The sequence below is a fragment of the Geotrypetes seraphini genome, chromosome 5 (assembly GCF_902459505.1).
Source record: "Geotrypetes seraphini chromosome 5, aGeoSer1.1, whole genome shotgun sequence".
NCBI lineage: Eukaryota > Metazoa > Chordata > Amphibia > Gymnophiona > Dermophiidae > Geotrypetes > Geotrypetes seraphini.
Window position 1 is genome coordinate 242,367,937 of NC_047088.1, and position 23,850 is coordinate 242,391,786.

The following is a 23,850-nucleotide window of genomic DNA, read 5'->3' on the forward strand; positions in this document are numbered from 1 at the left end:
AAGTCAACGGAAAGTCGATGTTGTGACTTGAGAAGAAGGATTACATGGTCACAAGTGACCCTGGAAGAATGTAAATCATGTAGCTGAATTCTGAATAGTGTGTAGTGGAGAAGTGAGTTTAGTGTGAAACGTGAGGAGGTTACAGCACTTTAAATAAGAGGCAATAAGGGAATTGATATAGAGTTCAGTTGTCTGTCAAGATTAAAAAAAGGGACAGATTTTGGTGATATTTATTTTTATCTTATTTAAAAAATTTCTTATATTCTGTAAATCTAACCCTCTCTTTTACAAAGGTGCGCTAAGCTTTTTAGCGCGCGCTAAATGCTAATGCGTGCATGTTATCCTATGGATGTGTTAGCAGTTAGCGCACGCATTGATTTAGCGTGCGCTAAATCCGCGCTAAAACGCTTAGCGCACCTTTGTAAGAGGGCCTAAGTGGTTTATAACATACGCACATAGAACAGATATAACATTAAACATGCTACTCTTCAAGACATACTGTAATCAAAAACCTGAATAATGTCTAAAGATTTCTGTTTTTAATTCATAAAAATGCCTGAGAAAACAGATGTGCTTTTAAAAGTTTTCTAATGACTCAATCTTTCTCAATTCCTTTGGAAGGGAGTTCCACAACCGAAGTCCCACGACCAGAAAGATCGAGTCCCAATACATCGCCAATCTAATTTGCTTAAAATCTGGATCATCAAGTGGTTCCTAATTACTTGAACAAACATTACATCCTGGCACATGAACCTTTAGGGTTGCAACCAAAGTGGTGGTTGTTCATAAAGAATTTTAAAAATTAGTGTTAACATTTTTAAATGAATATGCCACTGAAGAGGCAACTAATGAAATTGCTTAAGAATTGGCGTAATGTGACTATACAAGGACTTCCTGAGATTAATTTGAGAAGTAGCATTTTGAGCTATTTGTAAAGCCAATCTACTTTAAAAAAAAAAAAAAAAAAATCAATCGCTGGCCATGGCGGAATTACCGCCAATGCTCACAGGAACTCTATGAGATTTGGAGCTTTTACTACCACAGCCAGTGATAAAAAAGCCTAATGTGGCTTCATAAAAGGGGGGCCTTTTTTAGGCAAACTGAGTTACAGTAATCAAACAATGGGTAAATATATGCTTGTAAAACTGTATGAAAATTAGGTGGACTCAATCGTTTCAAAGGTCGTAATGATTTCAACTTCAAAAATATCCTCTGAATAACCAATTTGAGATATGATTTCATAGACAGTGAAGAATTAAGAAGTACAGTGGTACTTTGGGAACGTATCAAAGCGAGTTACCATTATTTCCTATGGGGAAACTCGCTTTGATATACGAGTCTTTTGGTTTACGAGCATGCTCGTAAACCAAAAGACTCGTATATCAAAGCGAGTTTCCCCATAGGAAATAATGGTAACTCGCTTTGATACGTTCCCACCCCCCGAGGCCAGTGGCGCTGCTCTATCCCCCCCCACCACGAGAACCGGCATTGCTTCTCCCGAAGGCCCCCCCAAGCGATCCGGCACCCTCCCCCCTGCGATCCGGCACCCCCCCGCCGCGACCTGAAGTCTCCCAGACCCACCCGAACCCGCTTCTTACTTTCATCTCGGCCTCGGCACTGGCATGTCCTGTGTGTTGGTGCCGGTGCCCGAAGATCGGCCTCCTCTTCTGTGCTGGGCCTTGAGCATCTGCGCATGCTCAAGGCCTGTGAGTTCACGCTCTCTCCGAGATTCTCGGAGATCTCGGAGAGAACGTGAACTCGTAGGCCTGAAGGCTATTGTCCCTTTTTGAAGCTTTTTCGCCCATATAATGATATAATGACCACCGAGACTAGGCACATATAAGTATTTATTTATTTACTAGTATTTAAGTCCATTACATTAACGGGTGCTAGTAAAGCCTCCTTCCCTCACATGTCCCCTATTTTCAGCCCCAGTTCCAAACTCATTTTTACCCCCCCAGCCCCCTTCTCCCATCTGTTCCCTTTCAGCCCGAGCCCCCTTTTCTCACCAGCAGCATTTCCCTCCCCACTCCACTTCCCTGTCCAGCAGCACCTCTTCCCTGCTCCCCCTGTCCTTCTTCATTGCTCCCCCGGCCCAGTAGCACCTCTTCCCTGCTCCCCCTGTCCATCTTCCCCTGGTCCAGCAGCACCTCTTCCCTGTCCCCCTGTCCCTCTTCCCTGCTTCAGCAGCACCCTTTACCTGTTTCCCCAGTCCAGTATGCAGCATTGTGAGCATCGCGGCCGGCTTTTGCGAACCTTGTGGGCTGCTCTGTCCCTCGGAAGTAAGTTCCCTCTGACGCGATCACGTATGTCAGCGGAAATGTTCTTCGGGCCTGCGAAGTTTGGTACAGCCGGCCGCGATCCTCACGGGAGCAGCACCGACCCTCAGCGGCTCGAAGCCCTCCTCCCGGCAGCCACCGCCAGCGCCACTCCGCGAATCCCTCCTCCTGGCAGCCACCGCCCGCGCCGCTCTGCGAAGCCCTCTTCCCAGCAGCCGCGTTCCACACCGCCTTTCATGCGTCTCAAGCCGCTGAATACGGCCACAGAAGACAATCGGGGCGGCGAGGACACGGGCAGGGAGAGCTTGCCTGCGTTTCCTCCAGCGGTTGGTGAGTGAGGGCGGGAGGAGGGGAGTGGCCAGAGTGTTCCTTGCCGCCAGGTTCTAAAATAGAATCCGGCCATGGATCAGAAAACACAGCGGCAGGGAACACGAAACCCTAAGTGCGCATGCGCGTTTAGGGTTTTATTATATAGGATTTAAAAAAATAAAACATTTACTTATTCAATTTTCTATACCATTCTCCCAAAGGCGCTCAGAACGGTTTACATTAATTTATTCAGGTACTCAAGCATTTTTCCCTATCTGTCCTAGGGGCTCACAAGCTATCTAATGCACCTGGGGGGATTAAGTGACTTGCCCAGGGTCACAAGGAGCAATGTGGGTTTGAACCCATAACCTCAGAGTGCTGAGGCTGTAGCTTTAACCACTGTGCCACACAATCCCACACACATAGTTACATTACCTATTTGACAGTGTAAATATTAGTGTCTGTAGTGCTCGTATTTCTTATTCATATATAAACATAAGCCCATCAGGCGCCTGTTAACCTCCCTACAGTGCCCTTATAATTATTCACTGTAATAGAAGCAATTTATGTGTATACTTATTCTGCATCATAGATACTAACCATGCTTAAAAGGTATCACTACATTCTAATATCTAACAATTCAGCAATCAACAGAGTCATTTAATGACAGATTGCAGAAACATGCAGTACATTAATTCAAAATCCCATGTTCAACTCCCCCGTTTCACTTTTATCTATTTTTGGCAGACCAAGAGATCAATGAAAAAAAAAATGTTCCAAATGATTTATGAGTGGTTTTACTAATTTTTTTTTCATTTGGCAATGCAAAAAAAATACAGTGTGTAGATAATTTGGACGAACAAATAACCCCTATAAACTGTTTTTATATTAGCTTGGGGAAACTGGTCTTGGCAAGCAACAATCACAACAGCCCTGCAAACCAATCCAAGGTTTGTGACAGACTGTAGGCTTTGATAAATGATGCTACACAGAGCAGACCTATAATTACTAGTCATGTATTTTGTCAAGGAAATTACCATAATCAGGTCTAGTCTCCTCTCTTCTATGTTACTGACAAGATGGCAGTAGATATTCTAAGCTTCATCATTTGGGAAAAAAGCCATTTTGTGGTTATTGTTTTTATTCCATAAAAAATGTAGTGTAAAACAGTCAATCAGAATTTAGATAATGCTTTTTCCACTGGATTAATTTAAAACACTTATGTTGAACCTTTTCCTTTTCAAGTTACAATTTACATTTGAAGTGAGTGCAGTAGAAATCCCAAAAGTCTGTTTACAAATGTTTAGTATTGCATAATAGAAAATTATTGTTAACTGGCTTTTAGTAAATGAATTTATATGCAACAGAAATCAATCTACAGGAATACTCTCTAGGCGTAGCGGCATTAAAAACTCATTATTTTTCTTATAATATGTTTTTTTTCTAACACAAAAGCAATATTTCTCTTCAAGAGACATTACCTGCAACAAGTGTTATCTAAAAACAGATCTCCAGTCACACATGTGGACCGCCTTGCTGTTGCACAGTGGCACTCTGTCACTTCCAGTGCTTGAAAAGCATCCTTGAGCGTGTATGGTAGTACCAAAGTAGAGAATGACAAGGGGACAAATTTTTCCCCATCCTTGTGAGTTCTTTTCGTGTCCCTGCCCCATTCCTGCAAGCTCTGTCCTCATCTGCACAAGCCTCAAACACTTTAAAATCATAAGTAGTAACATTCTAGAGTTCAGACTGTGATGTCATAATGCCTCATTCCACCAATGCCTAAGCTCTGTCCTCATTTGCACAAGCCTCAAACACTATAAAATCATAAGTAGCAACATTCTAGAACTCAGATTGTGATGTCATAATGCCTCATTCCACCAATGCCTAAGCTCTGTTCTCATTTGCACAAGCCTCAAACACTTTAAAATCATAAGTGTTTGAGACTTGAGCAGTGAAGGCAGAGCTTACAGGAATGGGACAGGGACAAAACTCACAGGAACAGGGAAAAATTTGTCCCTGTGTCATTCTCTATACCTAAGCTCTAGAGAATGACATGGGAACAAATTTTTCTGTCTCATCCCACAGAGTTCTTTTCCTGTCCCTGCCCCGTTCCTGCAAGCTCTGTCCTCATCTGCTCAAGCCTCAAACACTTTAAAATCATAAGTGTTTGAGACTTGAGCAGTGAAGGCAGAGCTTGCAGGAATGGGACAGGGACAAAACTCGCAGGGATGGGAAGGGGAAATTGAGTTCCTGCGGGGATGGGGAAAAATTTGTCCCCATGTCATTCTCTACTAAGCTCCCTCCCAACATACCTTACCGTGTCATTAGGATAACATGCTGAAATCCAGAAAGAGGGGATGTATGTTTGACTCGTGGTCAACTAATTCTTAGAACACCTCTTTTTGTCTTCCCTTTTCGGGTGATAGAGACAGAGATTATAAAAATGTGCCCTAAGGAGGGGCTGCATGCAGGCTCTAACCTTCAAAAAGACCCCTCAAAATTTCCCTGTAAATGTTTAGTGACACCTGCAAAGACTCTCCTTGCATTTCCACACTATAGGAAAGAGTTCCAAAATAACTCAACACAGAATTGCCTTTTTAAGGTTAGGGTCAATGACCATAATAGCTTGCTTCCATATTAACAACTGCAGGCTTAACTGTCTCCCTCCTAAACCAAGTTTTTACCTTGAGAATCCTCTCTTCCACTCCCTTCCAAGCAGGTTACAGATCTTCCGGCTTCAGCCGTTAACCCCTCAGCTGGTCCTCCATGGCAGACTGCCAAAAACTCCTCTCTGAAAGGCAGACCATCAGCCACTTCTGCTTGCATAGTGCATCTGGGTTAAGGAGGAGCCCGCCTCTGATCTGGGCTCAGTGAAGCTTGGTCAGCTCTAAAGTTTGCAGAAGCATCCAGCATTCTTTCTGAAGCCAGCACAGCCTCCATCGCTTGTCGGGTCATCACTCCTGGAATGGTCGTCTGCACCAAGCGCCTTGATGACGCCAACGGTGAATGACAAACCTGTGGAACACTCTTTGCTTTCCCTTAATAGAAACAGCTCCCACACAAGAGAGAGCTCCGATCAAGCGTCTGCTCTCAACGCTATCTTGACCCCAAGTCCACTCAATTTTAGTTTAAACTAAACTATTTTGCATATTTCTTCTAGAAAGCCTTTGGGAGACCGATTCACAATTTCAGTGAACATGTGTCCATATCACCTTGAAACTTCAGTATTCTCGTCTTAAGTCCAACATATTTTCCTTACTTCTCATTATTCTTCCTACCACTATAACTAATGTGCAGAAACCTGGCATATAGCGCGACAAGAAGACATCCATGGAGAATCAGGGGCGGTAAATTGCACGGCGACACCAGGAAATACTTTTTCACCGAAAGAGTGGTTGATCGCTGGAATAAACTTCCACTTCAGGTGATCGAAGCAAGCAGCATGCCTGATTTTAAGAAGAAATGGGATCGTCACGTGGGATCTCTACACAGAGTTAAATAGGGGAGGGTCATTAGGGTGGGCAGACTAGATGGGCCGCGGCCCTTATCTGCTGTCTTTTTCTATGTTTCTACATAAATACAAAATCCTTACCAGAAAAGAAAAGGATATCTACAAATTAAAGTTTTCAGATTTAGACTCTTTTTGAACAAAATCTCATACAGTAATTAGTGACTTTCACTTTAACATGCTGTTATCAACAAGTCTTTGAAATGATTTCAAGCACCTGTCAGAAATAAATGAAAAAAACATCTTACCTTCATTCGATTCTGTTTAATCCCTTCTACAATCTGTTCCATCTGCCGTAAGAATTGCTCTCTTGAACCTGAAGATGCCATAGCTCTATTAAAAAAGAAAAAGAAAAAAAAGGAGAAAGTAGATAAGAATGGACATATATATCTGGACCTATTTTCAGTAATGTTCCTAACTGCTAAGCTGCACACAAAGTTTGAAATGCGGACACAACCTGATTTTCAAATATCAGCCGAGTACACGAACTGACTGGACAAGGAAGAATATCCTGTAGGTGGTCATGCTTCTGTAGCTGGCAGTTGGGATGGTTTTGTTGGGTTTTTTTTTTAAATCTTTATTGATTTTCCTATCTTCAATAATGCAATACATAATATATCATATATATCATATATAATAAGTCAATATAAGCACATTTAACTTTCAAATATGCATAGCCAAACAATTTCTACCCTCCCACCACCCACCAAATGATAATTTAATAAAACACAGAAATAGATTTCTCCAATAACCTTACCCTATTAGCCATATCCTTCCATCCTCCCACCCATCCCAAGTGTAAATATTTAAAAATCAAATTATGACAGGAATAACCCCCCATCCCTGGATGTGTACCAAAATAAACAAAAACTGACTCACAATCAAAAACCTATTATAGTGAGGTAACATAAGATGTCAACGGCCCCCATGTCAATTTAAATATATTACCATGCCCCAAACTATCAGCATTCATCCTTTCAAATCTATAACTGGAGCAAACTGGGATGTTTCCTTAAAAGATAGGCTGGAATAAATGTGCAGACTGCAGGGGTGGGTTTTTTTTTTTTTTTCTGTCTTCACCTACTACATTATTATGGGGTAGATATATATATATTTTTTTCAAATATCATCTTTATTAAGCAGAACAAAGAACAATACAGTCCTGAGAAACAAAACACCCAATGGAATAACAAGGAACAAGAGTCTACAAGACAAGGATAAAACATTTTTGAAAATTTTCCATTCTCCCCCCCCCCCTCCACCCCCGAACCAGGTGTGTACCAACTGAAATTTGTGTTTCCATGACCGCTACACAATGGCCAATATCGAGGGGTGAGAAGCCCAGGTAAAGAAAATAATCAATAGCAGATCACATATTGAGTACATAACTACGTGTAGATTATGGGGTAGCTATTTAAAAGACCTCTAAGCAGTGAAGTTAACCAGCAAATTGTAACCAATGAACTTTTTATGTGTGGTAAAACCTCACCACACTAAACCTCACCACACTAAATACATGCAGTTAGTTTTAAGTCACAAAAACTTGATGTTAAAGCCAGAATATATCCAGCATATATATGTCAGTGTCAAACCCCGTGCTGGATATCAATACTTATTTAGCATACAGGCCTCAGACCCACCACTCCACCGCCTAGCAAAAACTTCAAGCGGGGAGAATTATGTGGCTCTTCATCACTGGCACTATTGCTTGTACTCCAATTTAAATAATTTAATAATTTATAATAGATTTCATAAATATCATTTAATAACCTTTAAATAAACTTTTGCTTGACTTGTCATGCTAGATTTAACTTCACTTATCTTATTATGCGTGGCCTGGGAGGGAATGACCTGACCTGTTTCGCACTGATGTGCTTTATTAAGGGTCCCCCACGGCTGCTAATGTCATCCGCCTCCTAAAATACTTGCGAAACATGTCAGGTCATTCCCTTCCGGGTCACGCAATTTTGAGGGTGGAGTCAGCAGTTAGCTGTTTAAGTGCCGATATTCAGCAATTAACCAGCCAGAGTAACTACATAAAAATGGGACTGCATAAAATACAAGCCTATCTTTTTTTGTAGCAACTCATAGCTAGTTGAGTTCTAAATACTGACTTAACCAGATGTGTTAGCAGTCTCTTCATAAACTGGCTATTCAATGCCAAAGCCTGGACATGGCCTGACAATGAATATCCGTGAATAACCCCAGTGACGGTCAACAAACAAGCTCACCACCACCGGCAGAATATCTGCTCCAAGTATGCATCACCATCCAAATGCAGCCCAAGATCAATGATTCATCTAGCATTCAAATAATATGAAATATGTTTTCCTTTATCTCTTTTCTTTTCCATGTCTTTGTTTAGTCTTTATTTTTGAAAAATGATACAAAGTAGTACAGCAGTAAGCAATTAAGCTATATTTTGGAAGGAGGCAACTAGATGAACCAAAGCTGCTTATTTACAAATTCTGAATGAAATCATAGCTTTGACTTTTTTGCCATCCTGCAACTGAACCCGAATCAGTGAGGCTTACGATTGTTGTGGTTGTTTCCAGTTTACCTCACTCCTTCATCTTCTACATCACTGCGAGAGTCATACCAATGAATAGGGTCGCTAGGATATAGACTTAATAGAGCAGGTCAGTAGAGTTAAGGGGGCCAGTAGACTTAAAAGGGGGTCAATGGTATGGGCAGACTTGATGGGCTGTAGCCCTTATCTGCCGTCATCTTTCTATGTTTCTATGTTTTAGTGTTTACCAAGTCACTTAATCCCCCAGTGCCCCAAGTACATTAGATAAGAGTGTGCCTGCTGAGACAGATAGGGAAAAATGCTCGAGTAACTGAATAATTTGTAATCCGCATAAAATTGTAGGATATGAAGAAAAATAAATAATAATAATAATGGCCATTAACAGAAAAACATTTTAAAAATCAGCCACTTTAAGGCTGCAGCAAAAATGCCTTAGCTTGCAGAAAAAACATGCATGATAGGAGGTTTGTGCCAGGAGATGTGTAAGGAGAGACTGGAGGCCCTGAATATGTATACCCTGGAGGAGAGGAGGGACAGGGGAGATAAGATTCAGACGTTCAAATACATGAAAGGAATTAACGTAGAACAAAATCTTTTCCAGAGATAGGAAAATGGTAAAACCAGAGGACCTAATTTGAGGTTGAGGGGTGGTAGATTCAAAGGCAATGTTAGGAAATTCTTCTTTACGGAGAGGGTGGTGGATGCCTGGAATGCGCTCCTGAGAGAGGTAGTGGAGAGGAAAATGGCGATGGAGTTCAAAAAAGCGTAGGATGAACATAGAGGATCTAGAATCAGAAAATAGTAAATATTGAAGGTCTAAGGCAGGGATCTCAAAGTCCCTCCTTGAGGGCCGCAATCCAGTCAGGTTTTCAGGATTTCCCCAATGAATAGGCATTGAAACAGTGCATGCACATAGATCTCATGCATATTCATTGGGGAAATCCTGAAAACCCGACTGGAATACAGCTCTCGAGGACCGGAGTTCCCTACCTCTGGGGTAGAGCTTTGGATTCTTGTCCAGAAATAGCTAAGAAGAAAAAAAAATTAAATTGAATCAGGTTGGGCAGATTGGATGACCCTTTGGATCTTTATCTGCCATCATCTACAAAAAGTGACATAGGCGCCTAACTTAATTAGTAAATTGGCTTCAATAATGAGCTTAACCCTTTCAGGACCAAGGGACATATTTGTCCCATAACTTTAAAATCCTATAAATTTTGATTGGGATAGTCTACAGTTCTAAATTTGATATGTACGGATTCCATATGATACTGCCTTTATGTAAACAAACTGGTTCCGACATTCATTCATTAGCGTCGTTGCCAGATTGACGAGAAGATTCACTTGCCACACTGTCCATAAGCCAGAAGTGTGATTTCTTTAAATAAAAATAATGATATTTCACAAAAAAAATCAATTTTTTGGCATCTGCAAGCCCTTTTTACCATAAAAATGTCGTCAAAACCACAAAAATTGGCCTACGATCCTTATGGTCCTGAAAGGGTTAAACAATCTCATAATTGAAATAGATTGGGAGACAGGCACCTACGTTCTTAGGCGTAATTCTACAAAAAGATAGGCCCCTAGCAGCACCTAAGACCAAAGTAGACATGTTTAGGGGTGAAGAAAGACTTAGACACTGCTAGGCATGATTCTTTAAAGGACTGAGGTGCCTATAATGTAGGTCATTAAAACCCTGGCTTAAATTATAGGCACCTAAGTTTTAAGTTAAGCGCCTATGTCACTTTTTGCCACAACTTAGCAAAAAGGTCCCTTAATATGTATTTACAACTGTAGAATGTCAGTCAAATTATTTTAATACTTTTTTACTTTAATTCAGAAGCAGTTACTTACTGTTGAAAATTGTCATGAATTGAATTCAGCAAGTTAACCTAGCAAAGATAAATCAATATCAAAATAACAACAAAGATAATTATAATGGCAAATAAAGGGTCTTCCTGACTTATTTATAATATTAAGCTTTCATTAGTTTAAGCTTAACTCCACAAATAGACTCTCAGAGTAAAATCTATATACTTGCAATCTGTTAAAATGCTAATATTACTCACAGTAAATTGCTAAATATAAAAACTGATAAGTGGATGACTCCGAGAATGTTAGGAGCTTCGCAATCTCAGCTCAATAAGGCTGTGACAGTCCATTCTTCTTTAACCAAACCATCACCGAGTCAATACTGTGCGTGCAATTTTACCTATTAAAGTGCAGTCACTGAAAACTCACTTGAAAACCACTAGAAGTCTTTACGAAAATAAAGTCATTCCATACACTGTTGTAGCTCCTCTGAAGCAGAGCAAACAATCTTGGTCTTTGCTGTAATTACTGAAGTCCACAATCCACTGTGCCCAACTCAAGACTTCAATTTCCTCAGAGGCTGCACCAAATCACCGTGCTCTACGGGTACGCACAGTCTTATAAACAGAGGCGGCAACTGTGGGAAAATGGAAACATGCTGACAGCACAACACAAATCTTAAATTGCATGTTTTCACTGACCTATTTTTATGTTCATAAAAAGCTTTGTACAATTCACAAAATGCTAATCCACTCTATTTCTTAATTTAGACCCCCATGGGTGTAAAGTTTGTGACTCAAAAATCCATTAATGTTCCAACCGTGCCAATGTTGTAGTTCTGTCATTACCCCTACTGCCTGGCATATGATCAAGTATTCTCCTCAGTCCACTCGTACAATCAATGCGATGCTGAACAAGAGAGGCTGATAAAATTGCTGTAGAAAATCTGGATTTAATGTTCAATAAGTTGCAGCTTCACAATATGGCTGGTTTTCCAGCTTAACCCTTTCAGGACCAAGGGACATATTTGTCCCATAACTTTAAAATCCTATACATTTTGATTGGGATAGTCTACAGTTCTAAATTTGATATGTACGGATTCCATTTGATACTGCCTTTATGTAAACAAACTGGTTCCGACATTCATTCATTAGCGTCGTTGCCAGATTGACGAGAAGATTCACTTGCCACACTGTCCATAAGCCAGAAGTGTGATTTTTTAAAAAAAAAAATAATGATATTTCACAAAAAAAAATCAATTTTTTGGCATCTGCAAGCCCTTTTTACCATAAAAATGTCGTCAAAACCACAAAAATTGGCCTACGATCCTTATGGTCCTGAAAGGGTTAAGACAAGGACACTGTATGAAATAAATCACATATGTCATTTTATACATAGAACTAGCCTTTAAGCCCATTACATTAACGGGTGCTAGAGATTCCTCGGCTTCCTCCCCCTCCCTTTCCCCTTCCCGTCCCGTCAACCCCCTTGTTTCCCTTTGCACAGTCACCCTGCTTCATCCGCTCCTTCTCCTGCGCGGGCCACCGGAGCAGAGAGAACTGGGCAGAGGGGGCTGCCAGCCGGGGCTGGCGGAGAGGAGCTAGGCGGCTGGAGGAGCAGCAGCAGCCGCTGCTGATTGCAGCCTCCGTCCCGCCTTCGCCTCCCTGGATTTGCTAGAGCGGCTTGCAAAGTTCGCTACAGTGGCTGGCGAACCTCAGCAGGCCGCTTTGAAGAGGACCGGCAGTGGGAGGGAGGAGTCGCTGGCACATGCCGTGAGCACTGGCACAGAAGCACAGCTCACGCCACCAGGACTCACGGATTTTCGACAGCGCATGCACGCTTAGCCTTTTATTATTATGGATGATAGTATTGGACTATGGGGCTCATTTTCAAAAATGAAAGACATCCAAAAAACAAAACAGAAAAACCAAAACCAGAATGGACGTTTTAATTTCCAAAAGGTCCAAGTGCCGATTTTTGAAAACAGACTTCCTAGATGTCCTGCTAAGCTTCTTGTTCGCAGTGTGTACAAAGTTCAATTAGGCGTATTGGAGGTGCGTTATGGGCAGGATTTGGGCATGCTGAGTGCTTGGCCATCTTGTGGCAATAACCAAAAATTTCCCAAGACGCCAGGACGCCATTTAGACGTCCCGAGCTAGAACTGTTTTAAAAGTGTCTAAGTGCCACAAAGGTTCCCAAACTGAACAGATGGCCAGTGGAGGGATTATCGCAAAACACAGGGGAAACAAATCCACAGAAAACAGAATAATAAAAACAAGTGGAAATGTCCAATAATAAAAGGTGCAATAAATAAAGATGTCTTTCAACTCATCTGGACAAACAGGTAATCCTTTATTCTTCCAAAAATACTCGACCCAACATGTACATGTTTCGGCCTTACGGCCTGCGTCAGGAGTCTATAGATAATGTATAAAATCATATGAACACATCTAGAAACATATATAAACTATAATAGTAAAATATATGATCTCAAAAAATTATTATTATTATTGAATGTGTTTTATAATAATAATTTTTTGAGATCATATATTTTACTATTATAGTTTATATATGTTTCTAGATGTGTTCATATGATTTTATACATTATCTATAGACTCCTGACGCAGGCCGTAGGGCCGAAACATGTACATGTTGGGTCGAGTATTTTTGGAAGAATAAAGGATTACCTGTTTGTCCAGATGAGTTGAAAGACATCTTTATTTATTGCACCTTTTATTATTGGACATTTCCACTTGTTTTTATTATTACAGTGGAGGGATTATATCATGACCCTCCCCAGTGGTCAATGACTCCCTCCCACCTCCCAAAGATGTACTGTTTCTTTTACATACCTGTCTCTATAATAGCAGCACCTGCTATGGGTAATCCTAGTACAGCATCAAGCTGATGTCTGGAGTAGACTGGTGGATGGTGTTGTGAACCATAGAGTTTGCAGAGGAGAAATACGTCAAACAGAAAGCTTGTCCATTGAACTAAGGGCTCCTTTTACAAAGCCGCGGTAGGGCCTTAACGCATGGAATAGTGCGTGCTAAATTGCCGCGCGCGCTAGCTTCTACTGCCTCCTTTTGAGCAGGCGGTAGATTTTCAGCTAGCGCGCGATAATCCGGTGCGTGCGTTAAAAATGCTAGCGTAGCTGTGTAAAAGGAGCCCTAAGTGTTTTTCACTGAGGCCCTGAAGCAGTGGCTTTTGCCACGAAACAATCGTCGGCCGTTGGACTTTACTGTTTGGACTGATTATCCATTTGAAGAGATATTTATCTTTGTTTGAACAGTTAGTTTGTCACTAGTGTTTTCACCTCGCTGTCTTCACATTAGTGAAAGTATTTTCTGCCTCTGATGCATGGGTGGTAGAGTGTGGGCTCACCTCTCCAGTTATCTGAGGCTTTTCTTTCGCTTGTGAGAATGATTTGGTGCATAGCTGTTTTGGTCATATTATTAATGGAGTGAGGTTTTTTTTGCTTCTTATGTCTTAAGCTAGTCACACTGTGAAACTGGTTTAGGAAATGTAAGTCCAAACTGGCTGTAGCAACTTTATTAGCCTCTATTATTCAGCATCACATCGACCATGGCTGTCCGGTCCTTGAGATCTACTAGCACTGCCTTCTTGCTATGGAAATCTCTCTCATGCATGTTCATTGTGGATATCTTGAAAACCTGGCCTGCCAGTAGATCTCGAGGACCGGACTTGGGCAGCCCTGACATAGACTGTAGACACCAGTGGGTTGTTTTAATTAGGGGAATCTTGATTATGTGCTAGGCAACAAGGGTAATGACAGAAATATAACGCTGGCACAGTTGGAACAGAAATAGATTTCTAAGTTACAAACTATGTCCATAGTGTCCATACTCTGTCCTAAATTTTCTCTTCATTTTGTCTTTTCCTTTAACTGGAGTTCCTTTCTACCCTAACCCTTGTTAACCGTGTCGAGCTTTGCGAATGTAGAGATGATGCAGTATACAAACCCAAGGTTTAGTTTAGTGTCTAACTGAAGATACATGATGTATCAGCATTTTATGAAACGTACAAAGTTTTTTTTATGAACATATAAATGGTTAGTGAGAACATGCAATTTATAATTTGTGTTGGGACAAGGATTCAAGATGGCTGCTGCATATTAGGCGGCTGCAACATGTCTCTAACCTTTTCTATTTTCCACAATGGGAGAGCACAAGGGCAGTCAGAAAATTGGGCTTTTTCTCAGGCCTCCGCTCCTACTGCCCTTGTCATGGGACAAATTGATAACCTTGTGAATCATGCAGGAGTTTAGAATTGGCCCATTGTGTGGTTTCGCTGGAATCTGTCTCTTCTGGAAGGAAGGCAGGAGCAATCATTAGGACTTGAAGTGACACTAAAGCCCTGTCCCTGCAGCCAAGAACAATGGCTCCACCTAGCAGGTTGTGCTGTGTCCACTGAATTAAGTGTGGGCTGATGGGGAACAGGAAAAAAAAGATCTTCCTCAGGTGGCCAAGTTAGATAATACTGCCACGGATCAACTACTCAGGGTGGACGGAGTGTAGCAGAACCAAGATGGAGGCAATTTGAAACAAATCCTTGTGCTCAAGGTAGAGGCCTCAAAATCATCTATTTTTACTCACAAACTGCCTGGCTCACTTTTCAAATAAACCTACAGAAAAGACTATGGATTCTATATGTCTTTTTATATCTGACTTAGCTAACCCACTTTTCTCCAGTGATAAATTTTGTTCTCTTATATTTAAGTAGTCTTTAAGCCCGTTATATTAATGGGTGCTAGAATAGATTTGTGTGTCTGTCTTTCTTTCTGTCTCTCTCTCCTTGGCCGCTGTATGTCTGTCTGTCTGTCTTTTTTTTGCTGTCTGTCTCCTTGGCCGCTGTATGTCTGTCTGTCTTTGTTTTGGTGTCTGTCTCCTTGGCCGCTGTATGTCTGTCTGTCTTTGTTTTGGTGTCTGTCTCTTTTAATCTCTCTTTAGCCCCTGTCTTTTTCTTCTGTTTGTCTCTCTCTACCTGTCCAAATTTTTTTTTTCTTTAAATCTGTCTCTTTAAACCCCTGTTCTTCTGTGTGGTTTTTTGACTGTCACCTTCTGTCTATCTCTTTGGCTGTCTGTATTTCTTACTTTTGGTCACTCTGTCTGTGTTTGTCTCTTTGGCTGCTGCATGTGGATTTTTTTTTTTCTGCCTCTCTCCTTTTGTCACCTACCTTTTTTTGTGTAATAACAGAAGTTTCATAGAGTAAGTTGTTTGAATTATTTCCCTCCATTTCCCTCCCCCCACACTACTTCCCTGTGCAGCAGCAGCATTTCCCTTACCCCCCTTTCCCTTCCCGCGGTCCCAACAAACCTGCGACTCCAGCAGCATCTGCAGCACTCTACACATGCTGCTTCGGGGCCTTCTACTGCCCTGATTTGCTCTGCCGCGTCTCTGATGATGTCATCAGGGACGTGCCAGAGTAAATCAGGGCAGTAGAAGGCCCCGAAGCAGCGTGTGTAGAGTGCTGCAGGCTGCTGGAGTTGGCAGGTTTGGAGTCGGGACCGCGGGAAGGGAAGGGGGGGCAGGAAGGGCCTAAGGGAGCCAGTCGGATTGCGGGAAGGAAGGAGAAACTGATTAGTCTGTACTGCCGACTCTCTGCTGTGCTGGAGCTGGATGAGCCTGAAGCCGCGAGTGTGGGGCTGTTTCTGCAGCCACGAAGTGGAGAGGTGGAGAACAGGGAGGCTTGTTTGGCGCGCATGCACACTCCTATCGTCACAGCCCGACAGAACAGGGATCAGGGAAGCACGCGGTGAGAGTGTGCATGCTCGCTTAGCATTTTATTATTATAGATGAGATGGAAAACAAAGTCAAGTCTTTGGAGCTACAGTTCCTCTAATTTAAATTCTACTGTGGGGAAAAAAAATCTACTGACTCTTTCTGAGATACAGGCTTTATAATGTTTGTCTCTCAGATTTACCAGCACTTCGCTTTAAAGTTAAGAATGTTGGAAATGCTTCTAGAAGTGTGAACTTAAGGCTTTTAAGCTTTGCTCCAGCTCAGAACAATTCAGCTAAAGAAAGATATGATGCTTCTGGTTATACAGTACAATCTTATTACTTTTCCACTCATAAGGGAGTGTAGGATGGCAAATAATGGAGATCTTACTTTGGACTCATTGGAAGCTAGAGAAATTGAGACAAACAGGTGGTTCACCTGGAAGTTCCTAGGCAACAATGTCTGTAACATTGGCTGCTAGGGATCTTTTGCTTCAATATCACTTCAGATCTAAAGAAAAAATGTGTATGGGAATTAAAGTTCTGATGTTTCCAGATGTATCTCAAGAGACTCAGAAGACTTAGACAGTTCTTGTTGCTTCATTTGGAGTTATTCAGTTGGGAGGTTCTGTTTATCTGAAATTTACCTGTAAATGTATTGTATACTATCAGTCTAGTAAAAGATTATATTTTGGGAGCCTTTATGCTTGATTTCATTTCTGGTTACTAGACCCTCGGGAGGTGATTTATGGAGGGGTTCTAAAAGGTTTCTCTCTAAAAAAACCAAACCAAAACAATTCAGCACGAGGCTATTTTTCATTCATTCTTCTTTACAAAGTGAACTCTTATTGCTCAATGTTGAATTGGATCCTCAATCATGGTGGACTTTTGCCAATAATTTTGGCTTCACCCAAACATTGTGGGATTATATTCTCTATTCCTTCTTATTTCTTCTTTTCAGCATTCTGTCCATGTGGTTACTTGATTGTAACATTTGGAAAATTATAAATAAGAAGATTTCTGTTGTGAAGCAGCAAATTTCCTTCATAAGACGACTATGGTCCTCTAGAGCAGTGGTCCCCAACCATTTTGACACCAAGGACTGCTTTTATAGAAGCAAATTTTTACAGGGACTGGTAAAGGGGGTGTGGGATGATTCGGGGCAGGTTCATAGGGCAATTTTATATACAATATACATTACATTTCTATTATTATTAAGTTATAATATCATAATAGAAATTATATAACTTACCATAATGCAGAATCAGTGAAAGCCCTGAGCTTGTTTTCCTGCAACCAAACGATCCCATCTGGGGACGATGGAAGACAGTGACACGCGTGCAGAAGAACCCTGACGACCCCACCAACCCATCCCCCTGCTCATCTTGCCATCTCTCCCTCCCATCCCCCACATGCAGCAGAACGACCCCGCCAACCCAACTCCCTGAGCAAGACCTTTCCAAATCTCCCTCCCATCCCCCACGTGCAGCAGAACCCGGATGACCCTCCAACTGCGAGGCCCAGACATACCTCCATTCTGAAAAGCAGCAGCAACACTGAACAGGCTGCTTCGCTGCCTTCCCCGCCAGGGCCTTCCCTCTGCCGCCGCGTCACTAATGATGTCATCAGTGATGTGGCGGAAGAGGGAAGGCCCCGGAGGAGGCAGCGAAGCAGCCTGTTCAGTGTTGCTGCTGCTGCTGCTTTTCAGAACAGAGGTCGGTGGTTGGTGGGGTTCTGCTGAGGGATGGAGGATCTCTCACAGCCTGGCTATCAGACAGCTGTGGCCCGCTAGTGGGCCGCTGACTGGGGGGTTGAGGACCCCTGCTCTAGAGCACAGTGATTTGAATCAGCCCCTGAGGAAGTTGAAGATTCAATGAAACTGCAGGTCTTCAATTGGACATTAGAAATTACAGTGAAGATCAGATTATTGGCAGTGCTTCAGAGGAGCTACAATACTAACATAAGAACAGAAGAATTGCCGCTGCTGGGTCAGACCAGTGGCCCATCATGCCCAGCAGTCTGCTCACATGACGGCCCTCTGGTCAAAGACCAGCGCCCTAACCAATGTACATCCTTATTCAGCAGGAACTTGTCTAACTCTGTCTTGAATCCCTGGAGGGTGTTTTCCCCTATAACAGCCTCCGGAAGAGCGTTCCAGTTTTCTACCATTCTCTGGGTAAAGAAGAACTTCCTTATGTTCGTATGGAATCTATCCCCTTTCAATTTTAGAGAGTGCCCTCTCGTTCTCCCTACCTTGGAGAGGGTGAACAACCTGTCCTTACTATAAGTTAAGGGGCGTATTCTATAAATGATGCCTTAAGTCAGGCACTGGTGTCTAACTTAATTGGCAAAGCCATTGAAAAATGATTTTAAAAAATCATTAAAATATGTAGATGCCTATACAAATGGCACCTACATTGCATCCATGGAGGCACCTTAGAACGCCTAAGTTCGAAGTAGGCGTGGTTAATGCTGGAAATGACCATAGGCACATCTGTAGATGTGATTCATGTCAAACAAAGAGGCCAGAAATGCAGGTCTTCAAAACCATGGCCTACATTTCTGGCATCTATGTTTGAGGTAGCCACGATTCTACAAATGGTGCCATTGCATGATTAACATCGATATCGGCGCTGTTTGTAGTATCCAGCCCTAAGCATTTGGACTGACTATTTTGTAAAGACTTTTAGTAGTTTTCAAGTGAATTTTCAATGTCTGCATTGTAAGAAATGAATTTGCACACACAGCAGAATTCACAGTGAATTGACTCAATGATTCGATTAAAGGATTGAACTAAAGTTGTTTAGCTCCAAATATTCTGAGTCATCAACTTCACTTAATAATTTACTGTGAATAATGTTACAGAGATTCAACAGATTACAAGTTCAAGAGCATGTGAATACAAGAGAGTCAAATTGGTGTAGAAAGTTTGCGCACTACTCTTACTTATGATGACTAGATTTTAATTCTGTCTTTATATAGTTTAAGAAAGTATTAGTTCAAAAATATAACCACTTTTGTAATGCAATATTATTTAGGGGGTGCTATCAATGTGGGCTACCATTAAGACATGTAATTTTTTCTGCTATCTTAAACTAGGCGCAGTGCATAAAATGGGACCTATGCAAAAATAGTACAGTACACATTGCATTAAAATACATTTCTAGACCGCAATACCTTCCAGATCGATGTGGTTTACATCATCACCACAGTGAAATATAAATGAAATTATCCTCTTTACTATTCTAAAAATCTTACAAAAAGGGAGTTCTTCAATAATTTTTGGAAATGCATATATAAAATTGAAGAAGCAAATAAAATATGCAGTTCTGAATCCCAACTGGCAGCCTGATATGCAATTGTTCGATGCAAAAATATCTTATAAAGACATCCTCACACTGGAGGAAACACAAACAATGAAGTTATCCTAAATGGACAGATAAATGTAGTTTCTGGTTGCAGTTACTATTACAAATAGGTCTAACTACCGTATATACTCGAATATAAACTGAGATTTTGGTCCAAAATATGGGCCAAAAATGGGGGCCTCGGATTATATTTTAGACCCCCTTGAAGACCACTGTCACTGCTGTCCTCCCACTCCAAACTCCCCCTGAGTATACCGGCGCTGCTATTATCCACTGAAACCCCCCTCCCCGAGGCTATTGGTTAACTCATTCACCAGGGTCTCTTGCCCATTTGACATTTTTTTCTTTCACCGTGCTTACCATCCAACATCTCTGTACCTTCCCTTCCACTGCCATATCAAACATCTCTTTCCCACTGTCTACCATCTTTCTTTTTTTTTTCTCTCCCTGGGTCAAACCTCTCTATTCTCCATGTAGCATCTCTCCCTTCCTTCTCATGTGTAACATTTCTTTCTCTCTCCCTATGCACCATCTCTCCCTGCCTTTCACTCTACGGCCAACATTTCTCCCCCTCTCTTCTCCATGCATGTATCCATCCCTTCCACTATATGTAGAATTTTTCCCTCAGTCCATTCTGCCTCTGTTGCATCTCTTCCTTCCTCTCCTCCAACCCATATCTAATAATTCTGCCTTTCTCCTCTTTCCCTTCGTGCATATTTTTCCATCCCACCCTCTCATTCCCCTGTGCAGCAGCTTTCCAACCCTCCCCATCTAATGCAATGTGCAACACTTCCCGACCGATGGTCTCTCCCTCCCTCCCTCCCCCCCTAGATAAGATATGACATACTGTCAGGCTTCCTAAAGCAGCAGCAGCAACAGCAGCGGTTGGCTGTCTGCCCCACAAGGGCTTCCCTCTGCCGTATTATCAGTGACATCATCAGTGATACAGTAGAGGGAAGGCCCCGGCAGGGCAGGCCATGAGCAGCCTGTTCAGAATGCTGCCTCTGGTTGCCATCCACCGCCACTGCTGCAGCTGGTTTAAGAGGCTCAGAAGTATGTCAGGTCTCACTGGGGGGGGGGGGAAGAGGGTTGGTTACCAAAGCACAGTGACTGTCACTGGGAGGAGGAGTGGACAGCAGCACTAATTATCTTGGGCACGAAAGGAGGAGAGCAATGCTGGTGGCCTGGGGGAGGGGGGTTGTAGTGAAAGATAGCAGCGCCTCAGGGAAGGGGGATTTGGATTGGAGGGTAGCAGCACCAAAGGCCTCAGAGGGAGTTTGGAGCCCACATTGATAACTTCTCCCCTTATCTTTCAAGGATATCTTTTAATAATGCATGATCCAATAGCACAGCTGCTGACCCAACTGTACAAGAATAGTGAAAGCTGCTAAGGCGGCAAAGAGTCAACCCTCTCCACTACCACAATATTCTTAGAAGTGTCATGTTGATAACTAGGTCCATAAATATTATTGCACTGTGAGGGCACATTAGTCTGAAATCATAAGAAACATGTGATAGGTATATGTGGCTGTGTGGGGTCTCGTTAATAATGCCCATCTTATCTCAGAGTAGGGAAAAAAATATCCAACTTTTGTTTACAAAAACAAATTTAAAGTAGCACTTATGTAGGAAAAACAGGAGCATGAAGAAGAGTTTTGCAGTAAGACTGTACAGTATATCTGTTAGGGGTGTGTGGAGTGAGGGGAGCCATTACACATATATGGAAGGACTATTTTCTAATATCACTGAACCAAAAAGCTAGATTTTTTAATTATTTTGCCATTAAAAATAAGCCAATTAATTTTCCTTATTAAATTGTAGTATTTCCTTTCAAGTATTGTTCACTCAACTTGTAAAAGAATATAAATAAATAAATAAAAATGAAAAAATTTTGCATGTTATAATTTTAATAAATAGACACACTTTTCTTATGTAACATGAAGGCAAACATTTCAGTCCTGCATTCTTCATCCTCATGTTTTCAAGCGTTTTGCTTACCTCTTTTTCTAAAAAGACCTTCTTGTCATCCAGCGTGTTATAGAGAGTAAAGAACTGCTTTGTTTCTTTGTGAGTTGCTGATACTGCAAGGAACAAAGTCAATATATTAAATGCAAATTAAGTGTAATACTTCAAAACACAAGTTCCCACAGGGAAGATACCCTGGGTTGATCTTCAGTTTTGTAGGTTATTCATTTATCCAGCAGCAGCATATTAGGGCTTAGATGATGTTAGACTGCCTTTTAATAAATCTACCCCTAAAATTTCTAGACTTTGGGAAAATAGGGAAGCACTTGAAAGATGAGCTGACAGAGTGGGAAGAGATAAAAGGATGTGTAAGGACAGTGGGTTAAACAAGAAAGCAGCTACAAAACTGATAACACAGTCGACTCCACCTAAGTGCATGTCGGTCAGGCGCATGCTTCGGTTATCTGCAGCCTACCACCACGGTCCGGTTTTTTTAACATTAAAGTCAATGGACATAAACTCTGGATATTTGCAATTCGGATAAGAACACAATCCGCTTACGTGCACTGATGTCATAGGTCCAACCTCTATTCTTTCACGTTACGTTCACTCCGGTTAAATGCAATCACGTTCTGACTGGGAATGGCTAGGCTTCAAACAGCTGCTTAAGCACTGGGACAGCTGGGAAAGTGAGTGCTCCGCTTCCACTCAAGCTGTAGGGCATAGCTTTCCTATAGTTTAGGCTCCAGCAGCCCACGCGCCATATTTAAACTGAGCTGGCTTAACTACAGCCTCCCCCTACCCTCCCACCCACTCCTATTAAGTGCACGCTCCGTTTTTAAGCACACATGGAGTCCTGGTCCGAAGGGTGTGCAAGAGGAAAAGCATTCCAACATGGCATACCAAATAGTCACAGTGCAATAGACCCTTTATCAAAAATAAAAAATAAAAAAGATACCCTTCCTAATGTTTTTTCCCCTTATTGTTTCCCTCTTTCTAAAATTATTAATATTGTAACTTTATCCCTTCATTCCTCCACATCCAGTTTTGTCTGTTGGTCTAACCCCTTCTCTGAGTTGTTATTTTTTTTTTAATTTATATGTTGTATGCATATCTTGTATTTTAATGTATGCATAGTTTGGATTTTAATCATGTATAAGCGATTCATCAAATTTCTAATAAACTTGAAACTTGAACTTGGCTCTAGTGGCTGAAAATTAAAAAGGGAAGCATTCACATAGTACAGAGAATCACAAAAGAGAACAGAAAAAAGAATATTAGGTAAAGCTGAAAGGGATGAAAAAAACCTCAGGAGGGTAAAAATATGAGTGGTAGAAAAGACAGCTAAAGAAGTAAAGCCAAGTGACAACTCTTTTTATGACATGTCATGGAAAGGAGGAAGGACTGATGTGGAATTGTAAGAGTAAAATCAGGGCTTAATTTGTAGATAAAAAGGAAATGATCTGTGGAGTCTGAGATGCTTGGGTGGGCCAAGAGCAACAGAAGATGGGCTGGATTAGGGAATAGAGACTCTTCTTTGCTTAGAAGGGAGGTGGTGAGCATAGGACAGAGCAACCAGCAGGGAAGCAGAATGCTCCTGCTGCACTAGAGTTTGAAAATAAAATGGTAGATCTGTGTTTCAGGCCATTCCTCACAAATTAAGCCCTGAATAAAAGTATCAAAAAACAAATGAATGGAAAGTAATGAGGAAGAGATGCATTGCAGACACCAAATACTTCTTTCAGTACTCAAGAAAACTCTGAAGGAAGACTACAGATAACTAGCAAAGATATATACTGACAAAACTGCCGAGAGCCTCAAAACCTTCTCTGGGGGGAAGCGTGCTATAAGGTCAGACCCTTTTGCGCAGTCATAGGTGCACCTTCCATGGGGCGCAGATGGACCTTGACAATTTAAATAAGCTATCCATGTAAGACTCACAAAATCAGGGGTAAAGCCTTGAGGACCCTTTCAGAGACTCACCTTGTCATCTCTTGGGCTCTCCGACATCCATGAGTTATTTTGCCAACTCACACTCCAAGGGTTCTAGGAAGGATTTCCTGACTGGAAAATGCTCACTCTGCCACTCCCCAGCCCTAGAGGCACCAGAGGGGGCTAAACCCAGGCCCTCCCCACCTTCATGTACATCATGACACATGGACACTCCCTCAGTCAACCATCCAGCACAAACCTGACATGATACGGGGGTAGAAAGGTATGAGGAGTCCATAATAATGGATTTTAAGCAAAATCAAGGTGCTTTGAGGTACACAGAGGCTTTTTAAATAAAATTGGGAAATCCATGTAGTCTGCCACGATAGTGTTTTGGTGCCAT

General features: G+C 41.8%; 1 protein-coding gene across 1 annotated transcript in view; it reads right to left on the minus strand.

Annotated features, from left to right (window-relative positions):
* CCDC93 (coiled-coil domain containing 93) overlaps positions 1-23,850 on the minus strand; it is a 223,743-nt gene that overhangs the window by 17,923 nt on the left and 181,970 nt on the right. Inside the window, exons 19-21 of the mRNA XM_033946543.1 lie at positions 21,549-21,631; positions 10,484-10,521; positions 6,348-6,432 (exon numbers count right to left, since the gene is read on the minus strand). Coding sequence (XP_033802434.1) covers positions 6,348-6,432; positions 10,484-10,521; positions 21,549-21,631 — 206 coding nt within the window. The remainder of the gene's footprint in view (positions 1-6,347; positions 6,433-10,483; positions 10,522-21,548; positions 21,632-23,850) is intronic.